General features: G+C 34.3%; 3 protein-coding genes across 3 annotated transcripts; all 3 read right to left on the reverse strand.

Annotated features, from left to right (window-relative positions):
- Positions 1-641: 641 nt before the first annotated feature.
- LOC133322415 (tigger transposable element-derived protein 6-like) lies at positions 642-5,310 on the reverse strand. Its single transcript, XM_061531415.1, is given in 3 exon segments — positions 642-2,174; positions 2,243-2,260; positions 5,146-5,310. Coding segments are annotated over 3 exon segments (1,716 nt in total).
- Positions 5,311-10,382: 5,072 nt separating this feature from the next.
- Positions 10,383-13,128, reverse strand: LOC133322426 (T-complex protein 1 subunit beta). The gene is made up of 3 exons (XM_061531426.1): positions 12,430-13,128; positions 10,759-11,386; positions 10,383-10,683 (listed from the first exon to the last, which is right to left on the reverse strand). The coding sequence occupies exons 1-3, from the start codon at positions 13,114-13,116 to the stop codon at positions 10,397-10,399; spliced, it is 1,602 nt and encodes a 533-aa protein (XP_061387410.1). The 5' UTR covers positions 13,117-13,128; the 3' UTR covers positions 10,383-10,396.
- A 3,713-nt stretch (positions 13,129-16,841) lies between these two features.
- Positions 16,842-20,562, reverse strand: LOC133322404 (transcription factor 15). Its single transcript, XM_061531403.1, has 3 exons — positions 20,393-20,562; positions 20,194-20,324; positions 16,842-16,966 (listed from the first exon to the last, which is right to left on the reverse strand). The coding sequence occupies exons 1-3, from the start codon at positions 20,524-20,526 to the stop codon at positions 16,845-16,847; spliced, it is 387 nt and encodes a 128-aa protein (XP_061387387.1). The 5' UTR covers positions 20,527-20,562; the 3' UTR covers positions 16,842-16,844.
- Between the last annotated feature and the right edge of the window lie 3,391 nt (positions 20,563-23,953).

Genomic DNA, 23,953 nt, shown 5'->3' on the forward strand with positions numbered 1-23,953 from the left:
TGAAGAAGACTATGAGCTACTTGATTAAAGAGTAGAGATTGAAACCTAAATCTTTCTCAATAGTGATCGGTTCAGTATATTTACCGGTTAATTGCACATCAAAATGTACACAACAAAATGAGTTTAGACTAGACCAGTGATGCTCAAAACTTCCGAAAATCATTCGTAAATGGTTCAAAACGTTTTCTCATTTGTTATCTTTCCCTATATTAGTTACGCTCACCAAATTAACTCTCAATTTAGCACAACACTAGACCCACAACACACCCAGCAATAGAAGTCCTTCAGTTCTTCTAATACGGAGAAGAATACCTTCAGCCCCTCCATGACAAAGAAGACATTCTGCTCTTCTACAATAAAGAAGATCTTCAGCTTTTTTGTGACCTTCAGCTATGAGGAAGACGTTCAGCTACTTGATTAACGAGTAGAGATAAAAACCTGAATCTTTCTCAATAGGTATCGGTACAGTATATTTATCGGTTAATCGCACATCAAAATTTGCACTAAAATACAAATTTGCTTTAAAAAAAAAACAAACAAAAAGGACAAATAAATTCATGTTGTACACATTCACACGTTTCGAGATCATTATTTAAATAAGGAAAATAAAATAAACGCGTTGTGTTTACATTTTAAAAGAATTACTTGAACAAGTCTGTAATTTTCATTTGTGTATTTTCTAATTTACTTGAAAAAATATAAGACTCCATATTATCTAACTCACACAGGAACTTGTTATCGGCACAAAAAAATGTCTGAAGTTCTTGTATGTATTTTAAAGCTTCTAGAACAGATGGAGGTTTGGGACTGTCATGTTCTTGCTCTTCCTCCTTAACTTCAACCGCACCCCAAATATGTTCAATAATTTCCATATCAGTAAGCATTCCATTACATTCTTCATTGTCGTCACATGTTACGAATTCTTCAAATTCTTCTCTTAAATTGTCCGTTATTTCAAAGTCATCGGAAATTTCAGTTTCCACATCATCTTCATCTTCGGGGGACGTCTTCACTAATTTCGCCTGTAAAATTACATCTAGCATTACTAACATGAATAACAAAATATGATAGTTTAATACCTTTTTAAAACATTTTTTAATAGTCATTGGTTTAACCATCTCAAAACTGTGCTTTATCATATGCATTGCTTGTAGAATATTAATTGACTCTGAAAACTCTTCAACTGTTTTCCCCAGCTCCATAGCTACAAACAGTTTTCTAACAATATTCTGTCTGTAATATGACTTGAAGGCATGAATTATACCCTGATGTAGGGGCTGGGTTATTGCTTTGGTATTTGCCGGGAAAAATTGTAGATTTATGTGTTTTAAATTTTGGGGCTTCTTGTGGCAAGACGCATTATCTACAAACAGAACAATGTTTCGTTTCTGTGAAGACATTTCTTCTTCTAAATTAAGTATAATTTCATGCCATAGATCTGCTGTCATCCACGCTTTTTGATTCGAATAGTATTTTAAGGGCAATATACTGCTTTTCAGACAACGTGGGTTTTTAGCCTTTCCAATTATAATAACTTTTTTGTAATTACCCGTGGCATTGCATATAAAAAGTAATGTTACGCGCTCCTTAGATGACTCGAAACCAGTGTTACAGTATCCCTGTTTGTAAAGGCTTTTTGGAGGCAATGCTTTGAAAAATAAAGCGCTCTCATTTGCGTTGAAAATGTCGGCCTCTTCGTATTCTGATAATATATTTGGTACAACTGAACTTAAAAATTCTTCTGCCGCATTTGAATCCGCAGATTTTTGCTCTTCATGTATTTTTCTGAGCTTAATTCCTTGCCGCTGTTGCCAACGCCATAACCAACCTGTCGATGGGGTAAAATCACAATTCATTTGCTGAGCCAACTGCTGCGCTTTTTCCATCAACATGTTTGTTGAAATCACTGCACCAGATGATTGCATTTGTTCGAACCAAATTTGAAGTGCTCTTTCAACGTCAATATTGTTTCCATTTCGTTCACGCTTGCTTGACAATTTCCACTTGGATGCTTTGGACTTTATTTCGGACTCATTCCGCAAAATTCTATTCAATGTGGTAAGAGAGCACCCGTACATTTTGCACAGCTCAGACTTCTGCTTGTATTTAGCTTCAGATAAAATTTCAAGCTTATCCTTAAGTGTAAGAGTTACATATCGTTTTCCACTCATAATCTACAAAAATTAACAATAGCATAAAATTAATTTCCAATGTTATTGTCAAATACAAATTAAAAACTTACGCTTTCTCGCGGTTTTTCCTAAACAAAAAACATATGTTTTCAATTAGTAGAGATGCCACATTGGGGTTTTCACAAATGACGTCAAATATGTATGTAAAAAAATGCCAGATTATTTATTTGCAAAGTTTTTATAAATTAATTTATAAAATATAGATTAACAGCCTGTTTTTGTAAATGTAAAATGTCCATTCGTTCGTCGAAAAAACGAACGATTACTCATTTTGGTTTTCGCAAACAAATTACCGGTTGTAGTGAGTGAGAAATAGGAAAGAGCTTTTGGTATTCGTATTTTTTTGGTTTTTGTTATACAAAACGGTGCGTTATTTACGAACAAAAATGTCAAAAACAAACGAAGAGAAAATACCATTCGTTTAAAAAATAATAATAAAGAAAACTATTTGTTCATTACAATTTGTGTGTTGTTAGTGAAAAGAACGTAACAAATATGGAAAATTCTGATGAAATATATAAGAAGAAATGGTTTGTAAAAAATTATATATCCCTATGAAATGTAAAAAATTATATTGAATTGTTTGAACCCCTAGCAACAAAAGGACAACGATTGCCCAATTCCAAAATATTCCCCAAAGGAGAATACCTATGGCATTTAATGATACAGCAACATTATTCCACTTGTTATCCACTTCAAATTTATTGGATCCGAAAACAGGACGGCCAGTTGCTAATTGTGGGTAAAGTTCCATGAGATCAACCAATTTTTGGAATTGGGCAATCGTTGTCCTTTTGTTGCTAGGGGTTCAAACAATTCAATATAATTTTTTACATTTCATAGGGATATATAATTTTTTACAAACCATTTCTTCTTATATATTTCATCAGAATTTTCCATATTTGTTACGTTCTTTTCACTAACAGCACACAAATTGTAATGAACAAATAGTTTTCTTTATTATTATTTTTTAAACGAATGGTATTTTCTCTTCGTTTGTTTTTGACATTTTTGTTCGTAAATAACGCACCGTTTGTATAACAAAAACCAAAAAAATACGAATACCAAAAGCTCTTTCCTATTTCTCACTCACTACAACCGGTAATTTGTTTGCGAAAACCAAAATGAGTAATCGTTCGTTTTTTCGACGAACGAATGGACATTTTACATTTACAAAAACAGGCTGTAAAGCGCTGGTTGACTTAAGACCTGCAGGTTATGTGTAAATTACACTAACAGCCTATTTTTGTAATTTGTTCCGGCAGTCACACGTATCGTTCGTATTAAAACGTATACGTCGAAAATTTGGTTTTTGTAATAATTGTAAAAGCTTTCGTCTAGAAACGATTGAGCTTTTTCATTCGTTTTTAACCATTAGTGCCAAAGTGTTTCTTTTGGTGTCTTGTTGCATATTTTCCAATAGAATTATTGCAAAATGAGGGTAACTCTGTTTATTGTTTACAAACAGTTTTTTTTTACATAAAAAGTGTCAAAATAGAAAATTCAAAATGTTTGGTACGATTGCAATTAATTTTAATTATAAAGAAAAGCAAAATATTCCCCAAAGGAGAATACCTATGGCATTTAATGATACAGCTACATTATTCCACTTGTTATCCACTTCAAATTTATTGGATCCGAAAACAGGACGGCCAGTTGCTAATTGTGGGTAAAGTTCCATGAGATCAACCAATTTTTGGAATTGGGCAATCGTTGTCCTTTTGTTGCTAGGGGTTCAAACAATTCAATATAATTTTTTACATTTCATAGGGATATATAATTTTTTACAAACCATTTCTTCTTATATATTTCATCAGTATTTTCCATATTTGTTGCGTTCTTTTCACTAACAACACACAAATTGTAATGAACAAATAGTTTTCTTTATTATTTTTTTTAAACGAATGGTATTTTCTCTTCGTTTGTTTTTGACATTTTTGTTCGTAAATAACGCACCGTTTTGTATAACAAAAACCAAAAAAATACGAATACCAAAAGCTCTTTCCTATTTCTCACTCACTACAACCGGTAATTTGTTTGCGAAAACCAAAATGAGTAATCGTTCGTTTTTTCGACGAACGAATGGACATTTTACATTTACAAAAACAGGTTGTAAAGTAGACCACGGATATAAGAACATGTTATATAAGAAAAACACATTTTGCCCAGTCCTGCACTGCTTGATTTGAAGTTTTCTAAGTGAGATTCCATTTGCTGTTGGCCTCCATAAGAAACAGCGAATATATTGTCGTAAAATACTCCCACAAAGTTGAGTCCTAGTTGACGTTCTAATATTTTGCACAAAGAGTTATCGTTGATTTTATAAATAATTACTGTAAGGGGTGAGGAACGAACGTTCAGAGAATTTAAAAATTCATTTCGCTTCAGTCTTTTGGCCAGTTTGCAGGTTCTTTAACAATTACAATTTACTAAATACCCTCCATGCACGTTGTCTGCTGCGAATTAAATTTGCCAAATCACTATTAAACCATATTGGTTTTGCTTTTTAATATTAGAAGCTTCATTATTTATGTCTTAAGTCTTAACTTAGAAACGAAAAAGTGAACAATTAACCTTGGTACAGTAAAAACTCGTTAATCCAGATAATTGATTGCAGACCCAAATCCGGATTACAGAGATTTCCGGATTATCGAGTTTTTTCCAAATGTTAATGTCATTCTAAATACTTTTTTGTTTTTATTAAAAAAGAAATCAATTTCAAAAAAATAAACTTAAAATATAATAGGTACAGGCAAATTAAATATATATTTGAAAGTTAACATAAATCGGCATAAATTTTTTTCGGTATAGTAATCAAGTACAGTTGTTTGCCGCGAATTAGATAAACATTTTTCTAGAGTTTCGCGTTTTTGTAATAACTTCCGATTAGAAGTCTTTGCAAATATGAAAGGTAAACAGTGTTGTAAGTTTGAATAATATAAGAAACATTTACTCACTTTTTAATCTTTTCACTTTTCTTTTTAATATCTGTAATTGTAGATGTGCCTATTCCAAATTTGTCAGCTAATATTTTTCCACTAACTCTATTAAGTTTTTCAACAATTTTCACTTTATCTAAAATAGATAATGTTTTGTGTGACCTCTTTACTGAAGGCATCGTGCAAAACTACTGAACTGAGAAAGAATGTGCAACAACAAAACATTCGCTGCTCATAATTCTAACTGTATTTTCATGGCATGCTACGACTTCAATAAAAAAAAAAACAAAATAAATAATGTTTGAACACAATCCGGATTATCATGTTGCAAACAATCCGGATTATAGGATACGCAATTAATTGTGAAATGCAGTCCGGATTACCGAATAATCCGGATTAGCGAGGTCCGGATTATCGAGTTTATACTGTATTTATGAAACGTGGAATACATTTTTTTTTTGTTTTAGATATCATGATGGAAAATTTTCCACTTGTTGAAGACTTACAAATTTAATAATACAAAAAAAAAACAATGAATTTAAGTACACAATTGCTTAAGAACAAAACGATGTTTGCTCACCAACTGTCAGATGAGAACTGAATGCCAGATTATTTTTCAATAATAATGCTCCAAGAAAATGTATATGTATGTGTTTTCATATGCAATTAATTTTTCCCCCATCATTTGGTTCAATTAAGCGTAAAAACCAATTATCCGTATGGGCCAATTAACCGAAAAATACTGTATTTGGATTGCGGGAAAAGTACAACAAAAATAAATAAGTGTCAGTCGGTGTGGCCGGTAATGCATAACCGGTGAACAGTAAGAGGAAGTTTATTTTTGATGACATGGATTTTGAAGCAATTAAGCGGGAAAATCAATTAACAGGGTTTAATTATCCGAGGAAATGTTCATGTGTTTTTGTATGCAATACATTTTTACCCCGTCATGTAGTTCAATTAAGCGTAGAAACCAATTAACCATAGGGTCAAGTAACCGAAAAATATTGTACAAAAAATAAATAAATGCCAGTCGGTGTTACCGACAGATATATACCCAACGACTATGGTCATGGTCTAATGGTGTTTTTACACGATATGTATTTTTCATATGTGCTGTCACTTATTTCATCCATATGTAATTCCTTATGTGTGTCAACATTAGCAGCGTACACAAAACTTTTATTTTTTGTGTTCAAATCGGCATATGTATTTTACATATGACATAACCTATAAACAAAAAATACTTTTATTTTTTCTTAAATCAAAATATTTTTTTTATTAAACACCTACAAACGAAATAATAATTTGTAATTGTTGCCTTTTCATTATTTTCCTTGACTTGCAATTGAAATATTTTCTTCCAACAGTGTGTTTCATTCAAACAGCTGATTTCCTTATGTTTTACATATGAAAATAGAGCGCGTCCTATTCGGAAAAAATCCATATGTAATTGCATATCGTTTTGACACATTGAAATTTCCGTATGTTTCACATGACGAGTCCGATTTCCATATGTAAATAAAGTGACAGCACATATGTAAAATACATATCGTGTAAAAACACAAAACACAATAATAATAGAAGGTAACAGCAAGTGTTGTTGTTCAACAAACGATACAACAACCACATTGAAATTTGTTATTGTAAGTTATACTAGTGTCAACGTTATTTGACAGAAAAATGTAAACAAACAAACAAATTAAAAATATTTTGAAAATGTAATACTTTCGAATCCTCAAAATAAAATTGGAAAATATGAATGAAAATTTATCAAATTTACTTTTCTATCGCTTCTAATCTTTCCTATAATTGAGCCATTGCCACTTATATGTGTAACATGCACGAAAATGCTGGGAATTGCGAGTTATTCCATGAAGAAAGATTTGTTTCCTCAAACTTTCCCAGCAGGCAGATTGAGTAAATTGAATACGGGAGGACATTTAATAAAGAACAATTTCGAATTGCATGCGTTCCCAATTTTCCTGTTGGGCGATTCTTAAAAACATAATTTGTCATATTCATATTGACACTAGTATTGCGTTGGAATCAAATTAGCTGGGTTTTGCTGTTACCTTTTGTAATTGTACCATGGACTATGGTTTGCGGTGGTATACGGAGTAAAATACATGTTTTATTATTCGCTTTATATAAGGTATATGTTTTCCCAAAGAGTTGACCATCTTTGGAGAGGTTCCAGATGAAGTTGTCGCTATACAAGGCAATTCGGTTTCAAAAATATTTCTTTTTTCATTTGATGTCAATAGTTTTTTCACATTTTAATATTTATAAAATGTCAAGAAATACGAAATACACAAAACGAATTGCCAGAAAATTGTCGGTACGAGCATTTTCCATTTATATTCCCCTTGCCGCAAGTAAACTCGCCTAATCTAAATTGGCGTTTGTTATGGTTGTGCGAAAATTCTTTGGCGAATGCTCGTTTGGTAAAGAATTTATCGCCATAAATTCATTCGTAAAATGAGCACAAAACAAAAATAATGTATTTTAATTCATTCGCGAGTGAATTTTTTGAAAGTTACAATGACACTTTCAGTATTTAAAATAAAAATTATTTACTCCTTAAAACGCTAAGCCAAATGAAGTCCATCCACCATCCCATTTTTGATTTAATAACATTGATTATGGCAACTCTACAATTATTTACTCTTCAGTTATTTTGTATTTTCATTTAAGCCGGGCGCGAGTGTTTTGTCAGGAGTTTCGCGAGTTGTGTTTTTCGTAATTTAATCATTCATCATCTGTAAACTTTCATAATTGCTTTAATATAATTCAGTGAATCCGATATTTTTATTAAAACTGTAAATTTTATCGCGTTTTTAGCTTTGTACGTAGTTCCTTTTTTCAAATTTCTCGCCCAACTATTTTCAGTGTTCGTTATTTTCTTTGTACATTTGTGTTCTTTTGTCCCTATGTCGTCATTATTAATGTTTGAATTCCTCCTTGTAAATCAAGTAATTGGCAAAGTGAAAATGTGTTTCTGATTCAAGTGTTTCAATTGAATTTGTCAAATCATTGAAAATAGAATTATTTATTACCAAAATAAAATGTTGTGTTAAATAAAGATGTGTTTTGCCATTTTTCGTGGTTTAATTTGTTTCGTTTTTCGTGTCAGCCTCGGTCGTCAGAACAATCGCTGTCGGTGCAGTTGTCGTCGTTTGATCATCATTGAGAGCAATGAGTGAGCTTAGGCGAGTAAGAAAATGTGACATGAGCTTTTCTTCAAGGTAAGAATTTTATGTTAAGGGTTGTTTTCTAATATTACTCACTTGTGTGGTTTGCGGGGATTAGAAAGTCGTGATGTTTCAAATAATGAATTGATATTTGAAATAATTATATGAAATACATTTAATTTTTATACCCTAAGGCTCATGTCTATTGAGGATATATGTATGTATACTATTTGCCTCATGGAAATATTAGTTTCAGGCCCCACGTTTCTTTGGTCCAAATCCATTTCAGACAATTTGGAGTCGATTTACAAATGTTAGTCTGCCTGTCTCGCTGGGTGGTGCGCACGATAACTCCCGAAAGGAGTAACCGATTTCATTCAAACTTTACACATAGCTATGTTTCTTCCAAATTCGAATATGGGGAATATCGGTCCACTCCTTGTGATACCTCCCCCAAAAATTGGTCAACATTTTTATGAAAATAATTTTAATATCATGCGAACGGACTATCCGATTTGAACCGAACTATTACTTACTATTGCCCAAATTATTACTTTTACCAAAACTAGATAAAGTCCGACGATGGGAAACCCTTGGATCCACCACTAAATGTGCTACCACTTTCGTGAGTTTATAGTACTAATTTCATTATATATTAGGTATAGCGACCAGGGGAATTGAGACGTTTGCATCATGATGATCTTAGCTATGCTCTCTATATCATGAAGAACTGGATGGGGATAGCCTGTCAAAAGGCCATGTCAGGGGTGTTCTCGACGATAACACCAATCAACATTTGGTTGTGTAGATGGGCAGAGATGCTTAGAGTACGTGTGTACCTACCTAGCAGTATTACCCACACCGATCCACAGCTCTACCCACGATTTGGGTATAAACCACCTCCAGTCTAATGCTCCTCGAAGGGCCAACACCAACTGCCACGCTAGATCCGCAAACCTGCCAACCTTCATAGCCAAAGCGACTATCATTATAACTAATATGCAGGCTCTCTACAATGAAAAAATCACGAAATTGGTAGCCACCCTGCCTCACATCTTCTTAATTCTTGGGTTAGTGCTCGTCGCCAGGATTTTCTAGTTGTTCTCGATACGTTATGGGAATTCCAATCAAGCGTGACATGCCAAGGGGGTATTTCTCTTCTCTGAGAATGGGATTAGGAGTACGACTTGTAATTATTATTGTCAAAGTGTCAGTTTAAGATGGTCTTAGAAGCCTCGCTTGTATATACCCACGCTTGTGTATACCCGTCTGACTTCCGTTCATTCCGTACAGATGTTTACCCTACGAAATAGTGGCAAGAAGCGTTGGAAGGGACATAAACTTGACCTGAAAATTATTGTTGAGTTATTGCCACTTACAACTGGAACCTATTTCATTCATATATATTTTTTTAAATAAATATATGTGAATTCTTTTTTGTTTGCTTCTGGGCAATGCATGTTATTTATTTTCCACATAGCATTTATATATTTCCATACATAACCGTTATTACAAAAATAACTTATAATAATCTTTGTTCGTGCGTATGAGCGGGCAGCCAATTTTTCAAATAAAGACAAATTTGAATTTTAGTGTATTAAAAATACATATTTTTATTTAATTTTTTGCTTTTTTCATATAATTTAAGACACATTTAAAATTTGTGTAGCGTTAAAGAAGGAAAATAAAAATGTTTTGGTTTGTTAAAAAAACAATAGAGAATAGTGTGGTGCCGAAAAAGTTTTAGCTTTGCCCAACCTGAATACGGCACACGCCCACACTTTATTAAAAAACAAAATAACGCAAATGAGAAGAAAAAAATTGAAATAAAAAGTACTGAAGGCATAGCTTAATATAATACGATGATGTAGGAGTTTTAATAGTTTTTGTGTATTTTGTTTGTTTGTTGTTGTGTGGTTAATAAAATAAACATTTTTTTGTTTTAACAAGAGAAAATTAATATAAACACATTGTTTGTTTTAAATGTAAAGAGAACATGAGTTTTTTTTGTGTAGATAGATAATAATGTAGATAGGATGATGAAGGGACAGACAGAAGGACGTCGATTTGTTTAACAATAACCACGATCGGGTACACGTCTTCTGGGGGCACATTTAATGATATCATCTACACGCAATATCATTTCGGCGGCTTCAGAGGCAGACATTAGAACTTGACGTTTAACGGCAAAGGATTCGGTAATGCCCAACTCCTTCATGTCACCAACTTTACCCTTGTCCATATCTAGACCCATGGTGCTCTTGCCTTGGGCATGAGCAGCACGTAATTCGGAAATCAATTGGGCAGAATCGTAACCAGCATTGTCGGCAATGGCGGTGGGTAAGGCCAATAAGGCACCTGGAAAGATCAATAAAAAAAATTAATACAAGTTATTTTACCATAATCATATTTGTTTTTTGTCGCAAAACTTACGTGCAAAAGCTTCCATAGCAATGGCTTCCTTGCCCGGTGTCTCAGCAGCCTTTTTGAAAACAGCGGTGGCCATCAATGCCTCCGAACTGCCACCACCATAGATGACACGAGACTCTTTAACTGTGGCAGCCAAAACGCACAAAGCATCATGCAACGAACGATCAGCTTCATCCAAAATTTGTTGTGTAGCACCACGAATAATAATGGTACAGGCTTCACCCAGCTTGACGCCACTGAAACGCAAGAGTGTATCCTCGCCGATCATAACCTGTTCGATCAAATCACATTCACCCAATTTAACAAGAGAGGGATTATCAAAAGTAGAAACAATTTCACCACCAGTGACCAAAGCCAAACGTTCAATACCATCAAAATCGGCATGTTCAATGGCCATAACACCAGCATCGGCAAACAATTGTTCGGGATAATTGTAGATCAGTTGACGATTAATGAACACATTACAATTGTGACTGAGAATCTTTTGGACTTTGTCCTTCATTTTCTCCTTTTCGGCCATTTCTAAATCGGCAATTTTAGCTAGAGAATCAACTTTAATGGTACTGCCGAACACTTTGATTTTATCTGTGTCCATCGGGGTGTTGGCAATGAGAATTTTGGCTTTCTCAATCTGGAAACCAAATAAGAAAAATCAGAGATAATAAAGATTGGGGATATGTGAACATTAAAATGGAAAAATCGTTTTTGTACAAATATTAGAAAAGAAAATATTTCAAATGGTCCAAAAATAATCTGCTTTAACAGAAACAGAATCCTGATCATAAAAACAGAATCCATTCTGATGGTATCTAAATACCCCATTTAGAAGGTTGCTAGAGACTCCATGTCCTATAGACTACATTTTGACCGTCTTTGGAGACCCTATTTTGATTTGGTCTTCAGAGATTTCCTTTTGACTTTTTTAGGTAGAAGGTCGTCTATAAAGACTCCCTGCTTCAGCTCGTCTATAAAGACTCCCTGCTTCAGCTCGTCTATAAAGACTCCCTGCTTCAGCTCGTCTATAAAGGCTCCCTGCTTCAGCTCGTCTATAAAACTCCCCAAAGCTCGTCTATAAAGACTCCCTAAAGCTCGTCTATAAAAATTCCCTTCAGCTCGTCTATAAAGACTCCCTTCAGCTCGTCTATAAAGGCTCAGAGATTTCCTTTTGACTTTTTTAGGTAGAAGGTCGTCTATAAAGACTCCCTGCTTCAGCTCGTCTATAAAAATTCCCTTCAGCTCGTCTATAAAGACTCCCTTCAGCTCGTCTATAAAGACTCCCTTCAGCTCGTCTATAAAGACTCCCTTCAGCTCGTCTATAAAGAGGTCCATAAAGACTCCAAGAGGTCCATAAAGACTCCATTCAGTTCGCCTATGAAAACTCTATGAAAACTCTCTGTTCGTCTACAAAGATCCTATTATTTTAATATTATGCTAATTATTCCCATTTAGACTATTTTTTGTTAGACACACACTCATTTTTTTAATTGTTCCATGATGACTTTCGAAACTCCATCGAACTCGTCAAAATGGCTGTGATATGTATATTAAAAATGCAACATAATTCACAACCACTTCGACGCGTCGATAGCGTCCACGGATATTTCCTCTAACTGTGGAAAAACAATTATTGAAAAATACACCACAACAATTTTTAAAATAATTCCTTGAACTTACCCTTTGTGGTTGATGTACACCGGGCTTCTTGTCCAGCAAGAAACCTTCATCCAAGAACGAATCTTCCAGTGTACCACCAGTCTTTTTGATAATTTGAATGGCATGCAGTTCGCCGGAACCCTTCAAACGCAAAACAGCATCGACAGCCAACTTGGCAAAGAAATCCTTGTGTTGATGTAAAATCTTCGAGGACAATGTAGTGCGGGCAATATTCATAAGATCCTCCTTGAATTTGGCATCATTGGCGGAATTATCTTGTGATGCTTGTGTGAGAGCTTCACGGGCAATTTTTGTAGCCATACGCCAACCGGCAATAATAATTTGTGGATGAAGCTTTTGATCGATCAACTTTTCAGCTTCACGCAACAGTTCGGCGGCCAATACTGTTACCGAAGTGGTGCCATCGCCAACTTCTTCATCTTGAACACGAGACATATCGACTAAAATTTTGGCGGCTGGATTGTCGACACCAACACTTCTCAAAATGGTGGCACCATCATTGGTGACTTCCACTTTGCCAGCTTGGCGACCATGAGCCACGAGAATTTTGTCCATACCCTTGGGGCCCAAGGTGCTTTTCACCAAATCACCAATGGCAATAGCACCGATGAATGATGACAAACGCGCCATTTCGGCCTTTTCTTCCTGTGCCTCATTTTTGAGGACACGGACGGGATTTAATGACATCTCCTAAAAATAGAAAAAAAACACACACACACACACACGCATTATTACAATGGGGGATGAAGGATTAAAAGGCACAAGGAGGGTAGCAAAATATAAACAGCTGTGCTGTGATAGGAAATAAAATGTCATTGATCTTTTGGCAGTTACTGTACTGTCAGTCAAATCGTTGGGTGTTGTTGTTGTACGAAAAAAGGGCGACAGGACACATTTTCATTTTTGCCGGCAGCCCAGCAGCATATGAACTTATTCATTGGCAACGATGGCAACCCTAAGTTAACATAAACCGTTTTAAGGAGTGTGACTTTCGGCATCATAACCTAACATTTTGCATACGGCAAAAAAACTTCATCTCAAGCTATGGAAAAACATTTTCAAAAGCGCATACTATTTTTTAAATTGAATACTTTTCAAAAAATATTTCAATATCCATTAGTCAGAATGTTTCCAAATACATACATTTATGGCATCTATTTTTCATATATATGGGTGTAAAATGTGTGTATATGCATGAATCATACACCAACACGCCGTTTACCACCAACTGCCGTATATCTCGAAATTTCCCGTTTTATTTATGAAAAAATCCATTCCATATGGAATTTCTTTGAAATTACGAATAAAATGTTTGATATTTACTTGGAAAATTCATAGTTTTTGCGAATTATCTCGAATAAAATTCTCACGTGCATCGTCGTTTAAACTCTACATACACACACACTGCTTGCTGCCTGGCCTGTCTCATTCACATATACCTCGCCGCTGGCATCGCAGCAGCTGCTCTAGCCGATGCCTTTTTTTTCACAACTTAATTGAATGATGCGGTCATTGTGCTCCTCTGTCGGCGCAATACAAATTCTCAGCCTTTTTTCCGTAGCTAACACCCGGCAATTTCACTTTGGTTTATTTCTCATATTCCCACCGGAAATCGAATGCATTTTATTTCCTTTCACTCATTAATTGATAAACAATGTTTTTTAATTCAAATTCTTGATGTTTTTGCTAAGATTTCTTGTAAAAATTATTACCATTTTATTTTTGTTCGAATTTTATGCACTACTACGACAAAGAATGGCGATGACAATGACAAATGGTAGTTGGTAGATGATTAGGGATGCCGAAGTTAGTATTCAAGTAATCGATTACCAAACACTTTTATCGAAAAGTCACATTTTGTGTGGTGAAAATAATCGGTTAATCGTGGTTTTTTATTTGGAAATTGTACAGTTTCGATATGTTGTTTTGGTTTCCGAAAAATCTAATTCTTTAAGCGGTGTACACACTATCATTTTTGACTGTCAACTTTTTTATCGATTACTGACTGTCCAACAACCATAAATATTTTTGTGGTTGCCTGATGAATGACAAAGATGTGAGGCCACACTATCAAACAAGCAAAATTTGGGCAAGAGTGCCATACAAGTATGATAGTGTGTACACCGCATTATGTATGTATGTTTAATTACCAAATGCTAATAGTACGTTTACATTTAACAGGATTTCGTTAACCCAGTGGGTTTCAATTGTCAATTCCTTTGCATTTATGTCAAATAAATCCTCATAAAGTAACTTAACCCGGTAAAAAGTTCTAATGTATGTATGTATCCATTTAATACTTTTATTCTTTTACAATGGTATACATTTTGTGTATCGATAACTACAAATTTGTCATTAAGGTTACGTATATGTAATTAACATTTGAGATCAATGCATTTAATAGTCTATACGTGTTCTTGGTTCCACAGACGAAGATTTCATACAAGACTGGACAATTTAACCCTTTTACAATGTTCAAAAACTGATTTTTGATAGGCATATGCGGGGCAATGCGGACAACACCAACTAGGGCACTGGAAACTATATTGTATATACACCCAGTTGACATCCAAATAAAATACGAAGCGGCCATCACAGCTTTAAGACTTAAAGCCATGAACGAGTGGATCGACAGCGGACACTACACACCGCACGAAAATATACGACAGGTTACGATCAGACACTCAATTAACCACTGAGTCAGATCGAATACTTGAAACAAGAGTAATCACATTGTGTGAAATTCTGATACCGGACAGAGACTCATGGAACAGCGGAACACTAGCACATATGCCTCCGGGAAACTGCTGTTACACGGATGGCTCCCGGCTAGCGGGAAAGACGGGACTGGGACTTTTTATTGTAGAACCGGGGACTGAAATCTCACTTCGCCTGCCAGATCACAACACGATCCTACAGGTGGAGGTTCAAGTTATAACGGAGTGTCTAAAATGGCTAAGCCCTAACTCTGGGCATAATAACATAAATATCATTACAGATAGTAAACATGCTATTAATGCAATAACATCCAAAACAGTTACATCAAAAACTGTACTGGAATGCATAAAAACAATAAACAACTTCTCACGACACGGTCTTGTACGTATAATATGGGTACCGGGTCACTCTCGACCATCTGTAAAATTTGTCCATATAATATTGCACATGGTTGGCACATTGCACATCGAATTCAAGTAGAAATTACGCACTTTGACAGTTAATCGAGACATCAGCTGTGCTAAATGGACTACTTATTGTGCCATGGTCTGTTCCGTACTGCAAGAATCTACTTGATTTTACAATTTTTTTTTTGTCGACATCATAAAGAAAAATTCGTTATCTTAGTAGAAAGTAGTAGATTCTCAGACCTAATATCTGTAGTTTATAAAAATATAGTTTTTGGAGACTATTTGTAATAAATGAGTTTGTTTAGAATAAAATGTAAATGTATGAAGTAATAATGAATAATAATATGTAATCGATAATATAAAAAGTAAATATTTATATGAATTTTAATAATGATTTTGGCGAGTATTACTAACTAAATTGGAAAAGTAGTATTTTTTATTCAATGTGTAAATTCATTTTTGACATACTGTGTTTCAAACGTATAAGCTGTGATTTGGTTCTTTGGATTCTCACTAAACTTACACTTCCTACTAAAACTTACACTTTTTGGTGTAGCCCCCATATAACAGGCCTAAATTGATCAGGTGTAAAATTTCTCTTCATCATTTTCAAATAATTATTGCAAAAAATATACATGAATTTATATTGCACAACAAAATAAGAGACACAGAATTTTATTCTGATCAAAACAATAACTCTATGGGATCTCCACTTATAAAAATTATATCTAAGCATATGAAATTATTTTTTAGTACTAGTTGTGATTAATTCAGAACCTTATCAGATTCCACAACCAGAATAATAACAGTTTTATCATTAACAGTATTACCGACACTTCATACATAATTTTTTACCATTATAGTACTTAATTGTACAACTGTTAGGCTAGTTCATGGAATTTGTTTGGAAATAGTTTTTCCTTAATTTTGTTTTCTAAATTTACTGAAAACTTAAACTTGCCTCGATATTAGTAACAATTTTTACTGACAATTTTCTGAAATAAGAGCTCTATACTGCTGAGAACGCGGCCATTTTTTTCGAGTAAATAATTGTAAATATAATTTTTGTAAGATTCAATGGACTTTAATTTGTTTTATAACTAAATGTATTATACAATATTCTAGTTCATTCTGGATCATATATGAGAGCTTTATAATAATAAAATTTCTGAAGATTTCTTACATTTTTTATATTATCCTAAAAATTTTGGAAATGGACTTTAATTTATTTTTCAATTATTATACACGCTATGTTAAATTTCTTAAATTACAATATGATAGATTTGTTTAACATTTATTTATTTTATTTGCACAAAACGTGCAAATACTTGTTCGGGATCCTTCTTCTCGGATGTCACTACACTGATGCGATTGAGATGAGTAGAGTGAGCATGGTTTTTCTGTGTTGCCTGTAAAATATACAAAGAGGATTTTATTAAAAAAATAATAATAAGAATTGTTGAATTCCAATATTAGAAATGAAGAGTACGAGAAAAAAAGCGATGATATGCTTTCAGGATCGTCGCTTTCAAATCGAAATGTGACAGCAAACATCTCTTCTTTGAACTAAAAGGAACTATTATTTTCGTTCGATCTTTCAAAGAACCAAAAAGATAGACTTTGTAAGACCAAGTTCAGTCGCTCTTTTCAGTGAAGCGTTCGTGAACTTTTAGAATTGTTGAAACAATTACAGACATATCGGTTGGAAAATATGCCTAGAAGCTTCAAAATTCCTTAAAGCAGAAGGAGTTCAGGTACGCATAAGATTTTGATAGAAAAGTTAAACTTTATTGGTTGCACCACAACTACACTGTCATTGTTTCTAAACTTTTTAGCAAATCGACACAGCTACGCCGCAACATTGATAACTTTCTCGCAATAGCTTTCTGACCTTCGAAATGTCGATATGCCTACGTATAGCCACATCGCTTGGAAAATGAGACCAATAAAACCTTTAATATATCGAATAGAGGGACGGAACCTATACAGTGAGCAGCAAAAGTCATGGTACCCCATACAAATAAAAAAATATTCAGTAATTACTCAAAAAATAATTTACAAAATTAAAAACAATTATTTATATTTTATGTATTCACTCCTATACTACAACAATGGAAAGTAATATTTAATTTTTTTGTTCCAACAAGCCATAAAAAATCAAGATCGTGTCAACTCCAAATTTTTACACAGCATAAGTCATGGTACCCCTGGTCAGAGCTGATATTACACATCATTTATGGGATAAAATCGTTTAGTAAAATAGTTGGCAACTATTTAGAGTTTTGTCAAATTTTAAAATTTTAAAAATAATAACGGTACTTTCCACATTTCCAAAAGCATTTGCTTAGTGCAACTAGTGAAAGAAAGTATTTTTTAAATGCCTAGAAAAGAACTAACTATTGAAGAGCGAAAAATAATAATAAGCATGAAATGGGAATATCCTATTCCGAAGTAGGTAAAATGATAAACAGAACCAAATAAGCAGTCCAAAAAGTAGTTAATCGATACAAAAAAAAGAAAATATAATTGAAAATAAACCGCGATCAGGCCGTCCCAGGAAGCTCAAATTCAGAGAAGAACAAAAAATTGAATGTATTTTTAAAAAAGGATCCATTTACCAGCTCTCCTAAAATCGCTGCAGACTTAAAAAAAAAATCATTTGGGAAAGCAGTTTCAGCAGACACGGCACGTAGGTGCATCAAAAAGTGTGGGTTCAATACTTGCCTGCCCGCAAAAAACACTTGTTAACAAAACAAACAGAAAGAAGCGTGTCGATTTTGCAAATGATTATAATAACAAGACAAATGAGTTCTGGGAAAAAGTTATTTTCTTGGACGAATCGAAATTTAACATATTTGGGTCGGATGGACGCTCTTTGGTGTGGCGGCGAAGAACAAAAAATAGCTAAAGCACGGAGGGGTTGGAGTAATGGTATGGGAATGCATGTCAGCAACTGGTGTTGGCAATTTGGTATTCATTGAGGAAATAATGAATAAAACAGTTTACATGAATATTTTGAAACAAAATTTGAACCAAAGTGCTGAAAAACTCAACATTCGTGATAATCATTACTTCCAACAGGACAGTGATCCAAACCACACTACTATTGACGTTAAGAATTGGATCTTATACAATACACCAAACATGCTGATAACACCTCCCCGATTTAAATCCTACTGAGCACCTATGAGATCATCTAGATAAACGAATCCGAAATCATACAATTTCCAGTAAGGCCCAACTCAAAGAAATACTTCTGACAGAATGGGGTAAAATATCGTCCGACTACACTAAAAAACTTGTATACTCAATGCCCGAACGATTGAATGAAGTTTTAAAACTCAAGGGATATCCTACCAAATTTTAGTTAAGTCAATTTAATTGTAAAAATTAAGTAATATTCAATAATTCATTATTTTTCTCCAGGGGTACCAAGACTTATGCTGTGTAAAAATATGCACTTGGCACTATGTCTATTTTGTTTTAATAAAAAAAATAAATATTACTTTAATTCGTTGTAGTATAGGGTTGAATACATGAAATAAAAATATATATTTGAAATTTTGTGAATTACTTTTTGAGGAATTACTGAATATTTTTTTTTGATTTGTATGGGGTACCATGACTTTTGCTGCTCACGGTATGTAATACTTTTCTGTGAAAAGATTTTTTGACCTATCCGCTTATCCGATTCCCAAAATTCGTGAATCAAATAATGTACAAAATTTTAAACCAAAATCAATCATTCGCACAATTGATAAGATTTTCGAAAAAATCGTGTGTGAACATGAAAAAATCGTGTGTGAACAATTATCATATAGAAAATTATATTGTATTTGATCATCAATATGGCTTCAAAAGGCGTCCAGATACACAAGAAGCTTTAGTAACAGTTACAAATAATATTTGTAAAGAACAATATAAGGCATATAAAGGAGTTGCTGGAGTTTTTTTTATGACTTAACCTAAGTGATCGATCTGGTGACCATAAGATTTTGATAGAGAAGTTAAAATTTATTGGTTTCACCACAACTACACTGTCATTGTTTTAAAGTTTTTTAGCAAATATAGATAGTTGACGCGAAAACAGTAGGCTCCCTGTCAGGTGTGGTGTTTCTCAAGGAAGTGTTCTTGGTCTTGTTTTATTCTAAATATTTGTTAATTTGTTAAAAAAACATTCATTTTATTGGGAAACTCTTAATATTTTCAAATAATATTGCTCTATTTTATAACCATAACTATCCGCAAGTACTGCAAACAGAAATGGAGTATGATGCTGCGATTCTTACTTAAGATTAATCAAACTCGCATTGAACCGTAGGTATCAAAAATGTTTTTTTAGAGCTTATATAGATATACATAGAGCCAGTTTAGAGCCAAAACCATTTTGCCTCTCAGAGGTCTTTATAAATATCAATTATTCAAGGAACAAGTTCTCATGTTCTTAATTTTCAATGAAATGACTGGGAGAGTAACACGACAAGCCACGAGCTTTAATGTTGTGAGATGTCGCCTTGAAACTACAAAACATCGAATATCTTATTGTGGTCTTGCCTCATGGCGATCGATTCAACTAGAAGGTGGGCCTAGAAAATACATTTCGTAACTAATTGATTTCGTAAACTCTTTGTCTCACCTGTTACAATGACTGCATCCAAATGGGCGATATAACTTTTGGCCAAACGTAATATTTCAATTTTTGACAATTTGCGATCATACGGTTCGGTGGGTATTAAGGTGCGCAGGGTATTGAAGGCACTATTTACACTGCGAAAATATATACATATATTCCATTAATAGTTAATTTATTAATATTATTTTTATCAATAACTAACCTCTGTGTTCGACAACGTTCACGGGCATTTACGGCATGTCGGGGTTTACCATTCGATGAATCAGATTCCGAATGACTTATACGACTATTGGAACACATATCCATTTGTCCATCATAGTTCGTATAGAATTCCATGGTACGATTAATTTGAATATTAAATAGAAACAAAAATTAAAACAAAACAAAAAAATATTTCAAATATTTTGTTCTTTGCCGTCACTTCTGTAATTTTGTTGTTGATGGCTTTCACCCACACAAGCGACTGAAATCATTACATTGTTCTGCAGTGGCACTTATAGTTAGGCAGGCAGTCAGTCACTCGACCAATCAACCACAAGCCATTTGGGTATTCCCCACTACTCCACAGCCTCCTTATGAGGATGAGATGGAAGATTATTGGGCATTGTTCTTAGTTTTGTTGTTTCAGTCATCATCACCATCACCAGGGTTTTGTTTAAAGTGGAACATGCATTGAGAATAGAATGTTTTTTGGGAGAAGGAATATCATCGAGAGAGCATTTTAATGGTCATTTGAGATGGCTACTGCGTTTGTTGGTCTGAAATTCTATCTACAAAAACAAACGCACAATTGCTCAAACATATTTTAATTTCTGAATTATTTGTGGGCATCCATCCTCATCCACATGCGCTCGCGCACGAACATAAACTAAAAAAATGCCTGTTCGAATGAGATCTGCCATAGAACTGTAAAATGAATTAAGTCATTAACGACGACAAATTGCCCATACAAGAACACTTGTTGGCCGGGAAATATTTATGTGAATATGGTTTGGGAGGTTGGCAGCGGAAGTTAGGTAAATTTTTGAAACATGTTTATAGTCGAGGCTAAGAAGGTCTTTATAAAAGAGTTGAAGGGAATCAGAAAGAGCTGAATGGACAAGCGAGAGTCTTTATAGGAGAGCTGAAGGGAGTCTTTATAGAGGAGCTGAACAAATTCGTTATGGACGAGGTGAAAGGAATCTTTAAATAGGAGCTAAAGGGAGTCTTTATGAAGTAGATTAAGCGATTTTTATAGAAAGGATACTCTATAAACGAACTCATCGGCACCCGCTGCTTTATTGTTCTTCAGCCGATTGATTGCTATTCTGACTTCATCTAGCCTAGGTGGTATACACTCTATACCGTCTATTATTGGTTTTGGGGTATCCTCTTCACCGCTACTATTTGATACCATCATCTCTACAAGAGGATGTGCCTGCACCAAAGCCTTCGGTTTGGTGTTTTACCCGTTGGTAGAATTTTCAGACTTCATTCTGACTTCTGTACATCTCAATTTGCTCACGCTCACGTTTTTCTTGTTCTTTCTTCATTTTTCTGAAAATACGTTTCTCCTTTTCTCCCGATAGTTCTCCATCGTATTACGCGTTGCTACTGTCCGCAGGGTTGCCCTATACGCTGTGTTTTTCAGCATGACGACACTCCTGATCGTAACACGGATTTCTTGATGGTGGTTTTTGGTACCCAAGTTTTGCTTTTGCTGCAGTTTCTAGGGAGTGGCAATTCTCTGCCACTGTGCTTCTATATTATTATCGGGACAAGGGGTACTTTCGTCAAGCAGTTGGGAAAGTTGAGCGGAGTAGGCTTGTGTTTGCAGTTTTTCGACATCAAATTTCCGTGCTACATTATATCGAACCTTTGCTGCTACATTAAGACGGGTGCGTACCTTGGCTGCCAAAAAGTAATGGTCCGAATCGAATGATGACTGATGTAGAAGAAATTCGCTTTTATACGAATTATAGCAATTCGCTCATCTACTGGAGTGAATATGGAGACAAGGTATTTTATTCTCCTGTTAACCATAAATCCGCAGCCAAATTCACGTCTCGTTTCATGGCAGCTAAAATACAGGGCGTAATCATCTGATTTACTTACGCATGTCCCTTTCCATCGCATTTCCTGTAAGGCAATAATATCGGCTTTGTACTTCTTGAGTACATCCGCCAAAGCGAACATTGCGCCTGTTCTGTACAACGTGCGCACATTCCATGTGGAAATTCGTAGATCGTTGTCCTTTATACATTTGCGGGGGTCGTCAACATTAGGGGGGGTTTTGTTTTCTTTTTCTTTGATTTTTCATAGTAGGTTCGGTTTTCCGAGTGTGGGCAACTAACCCGACGCCTCAGCCCATTTTTTATACTTCTTATGGGCGAACTCGCGGCACATATAAGCTCACTATTTCATCGGGTGATTAAAATAGCTTCCCCAGGTGGCACCACGGAGAGGTCAATGTCCACAAACGTGTCTTTATAAAAACACCCCATGCTGTATCTTACAAAAATATTTTTTTTTTAACCGATGCGTGTCCATATCCCCTTTTTTAATCCACACCTGTCTATATCCTCAAAAGTGTTTTTTTTTAAATCCACGCCTAAGTATATCCTCAAAAAATATTTTTCAAAAAAATCCACGCATGTCTATATCCTCCATTTTTTTTAATCCACGTCTGTGCTATATTAATTTTTTTTAAATCCACGCCTGTCTATATCCTTAAAATATATTTCTTATCAAAGCCACGCCTAAGTATATCCTCAAAAAATATTTTTTGCAATGCTATTGCCAGTATTTCCAATACTTGGTACACTACCCTCGTACGCTAGTGATCAATGTTCCTCCGGCATTCATACATTAATTTTATTCTTTGCGCTCATGAACTCGCTTCGGCCACTGTATCGACATTTATTGCTCTCGTTTTGTTTGAAAATCCACAAAAAACTGTATCTGATCGTTTTGCCAGTTTATTATTAATGGGTGGGTTAACCAATGAAAACAGAGGGATGGTTATACGCAATATTTTGTCATTTTGGGTGGTCAATTGACTTCAGTTTATTTTTAGAAGTGTGAAGTGCATTGTGATCTCTGAAGAGTAGGGCAATGCTATTGTTGTCGGCTGGTGTTTGGGTAATGTGATACGTGTGCTCATCTTGGTTGTTTTGTATAAAACGGAAACGGAAGTGGGAATTCCCTTATGCACACACACAAATGAGTACAATGTATTAATTTAATATTGAGTAAATATTATGACATATTTATAAGTGGCTTGTGGGATTTGGGGAAAAAATAATAACTCAAGGAAAATTTTTTACTATTTTTTTATAATTTCTATTATTAAAGTTTGCACTTTGAAAAATTTTTATTATTTTTTATAGAATACTTTAGATTCGTTGTATACCATTGTTTTTCTTCACATTTCATTTATTTTCAGTTTGTGTGCGTCTCTTTAATTTATTTCATTTTTTTATTCGAAAGAGTGCGAACACAGAGTAGCGATTTATTTAATTAAATAAGTTTTTTTGTTCTTGCGTCGATCTTCTCTTAGATAAGTTAATTAAAATGAATTTTTTCAATAAAACATTCATTTATTCTGGCATGAATTCAAGCTAAATTATTTCATCAAATTCTGGGAATTAATATGCTGCAATGCTTTGCAGTGTATATTAGAGAGGTTTCGAACAATATTTGAATTTATTTTTAAATGAACTTGAAAATTGTTCGTGATTAATTAATTATTCTGATTCACCCTAATGTCTAGTTTTTTATGAAA

Source organism: Musca vetustissima, unplaced genomic scaffold, assembly GCF_032173495.1.
Source record: "Musca vetustissima isolate MV318-11 ecotype Yass unplaced genomic scaffold, APGP_CSIRO_Mvet_v1 utg77271, whole genome shotgun sequence".
Lineage (NCBI taxonomy): Eukaryota > Metazoa > Arthropoda > Insecta > Diptera > Muscidae > Musca > Musca vetustissima.

Bases quoted from the DNA above. Each gene is read 5' to 3' on its own strand.
- LOC133322426 (XM_061531426.1), bottom strand. From the start codon at position 13,116: ATGTCATTAAATCCCGTCCGTGTCCTCAAAAATGAGGCACAGGAAGAA. The intron at 11,387-12,429 runs GTAAGTTCAAGG...TTTGGTTTCCAG, and splicing joins GTGTACATCAACCACAAAGG to ATTGAGAAAGCCAAAATTCT. The intron at 10,684-10,758 runs GTAAGTTTTGCG...TGATCTTTCCAG, and splicing joins TGCTATGGAAGCTTTTGCAC to GTGCCTTATTGGCCTTACCC.
- LOC133322404 (XM_061531403.1), bottom strand. From the start codon at position 20,526: ATGGAATTCTATACGAACTATGATGGACAAATGGATATGTGTTCCAAT. The intron at 20,325-20,392 runs GTTAGTTATTGA...ATATTTTCGCAG, and splicing joins GAACGTTGTCGAACACAGAG to TGTAAATAGTGCCTTCAATA. The intron at 16,967-20,193 runs GTGAGACAAAGA...TATATTTTACAG, and splicing joins GGATGCAGTCATTGTAACAG to GCAACACAGAAAAACCATGC.